At 42.0% G+C, this 6,000-nt stretch overlaps 1 protein-coding gene across 1 annotated transcript; it reads left to right on the top strand.

Moving 5' to 3' along the window:
• Positions 1-3,901: 3,901 nt before the first annotated feature.
• LOC121237683 lies at positions 3,902-4,483 on the top strand. Its single transcript, XM_041134527.1, has one exon. The coding sequence runs from the start codon at positions 3,902-3,904 to the stop codon at positions 4,481-4,483; it is 582 nt and encodes a 193-aa protein (XP_040990461.1).
• Positions 4,484-6,000: the final 1,517 nt, after the last annotated feature.

Genomic DNA, 6,000 nt, shown 5'->3' on the forward strand with positions numbered 1-6,000 from the left:
CCAAAGGAGGATCCTTGCAAGAGAAGGATTTCGACACTACCCAAGGATTAGCAAGGTAAGGATCGGTTTCTCCAAAGTCTTGCACATACACAAGTCTTTTCTCAATTTAAAAATGAGATTTAAATCTCATTAGACTTTGAGAAAGATAGAACACACACTTTTTACTATTTTCTTGGAAATAACCTAGGGTTTCTAAGAGAAACCCTTGAGGCCGAATAGTGAAGGGGGAGTTCATCCTCCATGTTTCGACTATCATGTGTATTCTTGCCTACCTTAAGTTTTGTTTTACCTTATGAGTGAAATGAATGGGGTTTTAACCCTAGAAGCCGAATGGGTTAAGACCAAGTGATGCCCTAGAAACACATACACTCAAGAACATGCGATAGGGTTTTAGATGCTCTTTCTAATATAGTATGTTCGGATTTATAACTTTCTAGTATTCATTTACGAGAATTTTGTAAGTATACATCAACTTACTCTTGGGTAATATTCGTATATGGTTGTGTAAATCTTTCCATGGTTTTTGATTGCTTTGTTTGTTATCTCTTGGTTGTTTGTTTGAATATGTTAATATGATATTGAGTACTCTAAGGAAGGAATTATATGTTTCGAATTTGTGATGAAATTACCATGAAAGATGTCTATGAGTTTTAGTTTTCACTTGATTGAGGTTGATGGTATATGTAACATGATGTTTCGGTTTGAACACGCTTGGGAAGTTTTGGAGTTAACCAAAAATCTACGATTTCATGTCTTAGTTTACTATGTTTTGATTTCTATGATATATGCTTGAGGATTGAAACAAGTTTATGAGATGAATCTTCATGTTTTTGTGCCTATAAGTTTCGGCCTAAGCAAGTTCTCATGATTTTAGGTATGTGTTATGATATCTCACATGGTTTAGGTTATCATGCTATGAAATGAAAATGTTATGCTTGGTTATTTCATGCACAACATTCCGTATGTCACATGTCAAGTATAAGTATGCATGTTTAAGTCTCATGTCACATGCATTTGGAGAAAATTGTTTTCAAAGAAAATGTTTTCAAAGAATAAGTTTTATCACAACCCCAAGTGCTAGGACGGGAGAATGTTCTAGTGGAACTGCTCTGTCAACTCTAGAGTGCTTATGAATGGAGTGATAACCCTTGGGTCGACGAAGAACAGTCCACGAGCCTCGAATGGATTTTTTTTAAAGGAAAGCAGGGAAGCTCCTAACGCTAGTGGGTGCATAAGGCATGTATCTCGACGAAGTAAGGTAGAGTTAATATAATTATCTGTTTATGACGTATTCATCACGATGTACAGACCATTGATGGTGTGGTAACTAGCAGAAACATGCGGTGCAAGGAGGGGAGCCGTGTTGTGTCCACCCTCTGAACAAGGATAAGAGCTCATAAGATAAGGATCACTTGATAAAAATCTCGTGATATGATAAGGATCATTCAATGTAAATCTTGTGATATGTTCTGATAAGGTAAGTTCTGAATAAGTTCACGTGAATAAGAAAAGTTTAGAAGTTTTCATGAAAAGTTTAATTACAAGTCTTTTGAAAAGGGTTAAGTGCATAAGTCAAGTTCTGGTTAAGCTATAAGTCAAGTACATGTCCATGCATGCATATCATGATATACCTTTTGTATGCTTGTGTTAATTGTGGTATGTTGTATGATTACTTGTTGAGATTTCTCGAAATCTCATTGTGGTAGTTTCCACTACCATTCCCCAACTAGTAGAAGTTGTGATAGGTTTAGCAAAAGGCGACTATGACCAAGAGGAAGAGGTGCCATTCTCTTTCTCTGGAGAGGATTGTGCCTAAGATGGCAATGAATTAGCCCAAGCCCTCCATCTGGGAGTGACTCGAGGCCATTGATCGAGAGATCACTGGTATACTTGAATTTATCATAGAGTTCAAGCGGCGTAACAACTGAGATAAGGATAAGGCTGTGAAAAAGCCTTTGAAGCCCGAATCTTTTTGAAGAGTACGAGAGCTTAAGTATTTTGTGAAGAAAGGAAAAAAAAAAAAAAAGAAAGAAGAAGAAGGCAACAACAATTATGACTAACTATTGTGGAATTATGTTGACTTTGGTGGAGATCCCGTGTTTTGGTAATTTGAAATTATGTTTCATGCTTTTTGGGATATTATGCCTTTATGGCTTATGTTTATGTTTTGGACAATGTTTTGGGTTATGATATTAGTTTATGGTGCCGTGTGTTTTGCAATTGAGTATCGCGTTGCTTAGTTTTTCCGCTGCTACGCTATTGCATACTGCTATTGTACTTAGGTGCATAACATATTATCTGTCATGTACGTGGGGTGTGTAGCCTTGTGTTATATGTCCTGGCGTCTCAGTCACCGTCCAATCCCAAGCGGGGGCCGGGGGAGCCACAGAGCATGGTATCAGAGCAATTATGTTTCTGGGTAAACCCATACGTTGTCCTAGGAATGCATGGTATCTTTAACTAGGCTTGAGATCTGTAGTCTTAGGCTTGGATCTTATAGATTTAGGCTTGAATTCAGAGGAAAATGGAGCTATGCCCGTAAGATCGCGAGTTCAAGGGAAGGAAGGTTATTCTCCTTGGGGAAGGGACTGACCCATGCTGGTTTTGTGCATTTTCAGGAAGAAGGAAATTATGGTCCGAAACTGGCGTGAGAATACATCTCCGAGAGGTAGGGATTAAGAGATTGGGATTCCTCCAATGGAAGGGGGATAGGCTATAGTTGAAGCTATTCGCCAGTGACTGAAGTGGTACGTGTTCAGATGGAACAAGGTTAGAACGCCAGACAAGTACTGCCTAGAGGAGAACAAGGATGTACTTACGAGAAGTTCATGGTGTATAGATACCCGAATTTCATTGGAACGGAAGGACCTTCGAAGGCTAACAAGTGGCTTATGGATTGAGAAAGAACTTACAAAATTATTGGATGTTTTGAGGAGCAGAAGGTCCAGTACGCGGGTCATGTGCTTTAGGGAGAAGCTGGAATTTGGTGGCAAACAAAACTGTAGCTTTTGGCGTAAGAATTGGAAAATTTGACCTCACTCATTTGGGAACGATTCAAGACAGAGTTTGACAACCGTTTCTTTCCAGAGACGGCTAAGCAGCAAAAAGCTTTGAAATTTGCAAGTTTGACCCAAGGAAATATGACAGTCAATCAGTATGTTGCTCGTTTTATGGAAATGGAAAGGTTCGCACCTCATCCGATTAGTATCGAGAAGATGCAAGCAAGGAAATTCTAGGGCAGTTTGTAACCTCGTATCCGAAACCAAGTAGCATGTCTACAGATAGGAAATTTCCAAGAATTGGTCAATGTGGCTTTGATAGCGGAGGCAGAGCAACGAAGACTAATCGCACAGGCTCAAACGGATAGGAAAATGGGATTTCCTTACCCGTCAGGAAGTAATACGGGGAAGCGAAAGGCCTCAGTAATCCCAAACAAAGGAAAGGGCATGGTAGTTGGGAAGGTAGCACCCATCACTCCACCTTGTCGCCAATGTGGGAAAAGGCACAATGGAGAATGTTGAAGGGCCTTAGGAGCGTGTTTCAAATGTGGTCAAATCAGCCATATGATCCGGGATTGTCTGCAGATTACGCTTGGAGGAGTGTCGACGCCAAACGCTAAACCCAAGACTGCAACAAAAGCCAAGGTTTATGCTATTACGCCAGGAGAGGTAGATCTAGAAGCTGATGAGACGGCAGACGTGGGAGTGATTATTGGTAACATTTCCAACTTTGCCTTACTTCATAGATAGCTTGTGTCTGGGGATCTTGAGTAATTATAGTTACCTCTTTAAGTAAAGTTAGATTGAAGCAGTACATGGTATGTGCTTTTTTTGATTCCAGAGCATCTAGGTCTTTTATCTCTAATAGATGCCTACGACGATGTGAGCTCGAGGCTGAGCCAATGTCTCGGAAAGTTTTAGTAGCTATCCCCGACTGGAAGGTAATCGGTTGTACAAGTATAGTTAAGAATTGTCCGTTGGAAATTGCGGATTTGGTCTTGACAGTGGATTTGATTGTTTTTCACATGATGAAATTCGATCCAATCTTAGGAATGGACTGGTTGTCTAGGCATTACGCCCAGATAAATTGTCAGAGGCGGGAGGTAGTGTTCAATCTACCTGCATGTGAAAGGATTTTTAATATGGGTGAGGCTGTTCGGCTTGATCTGTTTAAGGTAACAGCCGAACAAGTCAGGAAGAGTTTGGTAAATAGGGACAATGTCTATCTAGTAATGATAAGGGACGTAACAGTAGGACCTAAAGGAATCAAAGGAATCACTACGATTGAGGATTTTCTTAAGGTTTTCATTGATGAACTACTTGGATTACCTCCGGATCGAGAGACGAAATTTGTAGTTGAGCTTGAACCAGCCATAGCCCTAGTGCATAAGGCACCCTATCGGATTGCTCCAACAGAATTAAAAGAGCTTAAAATGCATATTGAAGAGCTCCTAGCAAAGGGTTTTATTCGGCCTAGCTCATAGCCATGGGGAGCATCGGTCTTGTTCGTTAAGAAAAAGGATGAGACTCTTCGAATGTGCATCGATTATTGGGATTTGAATAAGGTGACTGTCAAGAATAAATATCCCTTGCCAAGGATAGTCGATCTGTTGGATCAATTGCAAGGAGCTGCCATTTTCTCGAAGATTGATCTATGATCCGGATATCATCAACTCATAATCAGGGAGCAAGATGTCTCTAAGACTGCTTTTTGAACTCGTTATGGACACTTTGAGTTTCTAGTCATGTCTTTTGGGCTGACGAATGCCCCTGCCAGATTTATGGAATTGATGAATTGGATTCTCCAGCAGTATTTAGATAGTTTCATAGTGGTATTCTTAGACGACATATTGATTTACTCTCATGATGTGGAAGATCATAAGAAGCATTTGATGATTGTACTGGAAACATTGTAGTAACATAAGTTGTAGGCCAAACTTAGTAAGTGTGAGTTCTGGTTCTTTGAAGTGAAATTTTTGGGACATGTGATTTCTAGCAAAGGAGTGGCAGTGGATTCTGCCAAGATTGATGCTGTAACGGAATGGCAAAGGCCGACTAATGCCCATGAAGTATTTAGTTTCCTCAAAACCATACTTCTAGAGAAGCCTTTCAATTGCTTGGGGGCCGGTTGCAGTATCTATTCCCATTCTGGTGAAGGCCCCCCAAAATAGGATATCCGCAGAACTCCCATTCTCAATGAGGATTCTGCGGGTGGTGAAGTTGGCGAAGAGCATAGTGACCACTAATGCGTTGTTGTAGGGGTATAAGACCCCCTCCTTATCAGCCTCCATGAAGGAGTAGGGTCACCCCTTCAATGCTTGGAGGGATGGTACTCAGTCGAGTACACCTTGTGGTGTCGGGCTCGCTTGGCGTGTGCTTTTTCTGCTCAAGGAGGAAACACCCCCAATCGTAAATCCTCCTGGTACGGTCCGGATTTCTCTGAGTGGAGACCCCCCCCCCCCCCGGTGGTGGAGAACGGGGATGAACTTGTTGTGGTTCTTGTGCCAGTGGTTGTTGCCGGGGGCTGTCTTCCCTCCTGTGCTTGATGCCTCGATCTCTGCTCCTTTCTCTTGACCTCCCATTTCTTTCCTAATCCAATCTCTAGGCTGGGGGGGTGGGGGTGGTGTTGCCTTTCCCATTTCGCATATTCTCTCCTCCCTTCTTGGGAGAAGCAATCCTCGGTATTATGCGAGGTGGACCTGTGGTATGTGTAGTAGCGGGGCGCTATACCCTGGTCATCCTCTCTTCGGGCGGTGAAGGTGTTGGCCTCGTGGATGGTGAATGTGGGCCTTTATAACCGAGTTACTGGTACCCTTGTCGGGACTTCATTTTACCTTTTATCTTGGGAGCTCTTCTCTGGTTTCTCGTGAGGCTTAGCTTTCGCCAGGGCCTTTCACCTCTTCTTTGCCTGCTCCAACTCCTTCCTTCAAGCTCCATCAACGCCCGAAGAGTGTATTCCGCATCGATGAAGTTATCAGCCTAGTCCATGAACTCTCACAAC

The sequence above is a fragment of the Juglans microcarpa x Juglans regia genome, chromosome 6S (genome assembly GCF_004785595.1).
Source record: "Juglans microcarpa x Juglans regia isolate MS1-56 chromosome 6S, Jm3101_v1.0, whole genome shotgun sequence".
Taxonomy (NCBI): Eukaryota; Viridiplantae; Streptophyta; class Magnoliopsida; order Fagales; family Juglandaceae; genus Juglans; species Juglans microcarpa x Juglans regia.

What these genes read in the sequence shown, in the direction of transcription:
- LOC121237683 (XM_041134527.1), top strand. Translation starts at nt 3,902, where the DNA reads ATGTCTCGGAAAGTTTTAGTAGCTATCCCCGACTGGAAGGTAATCGGT.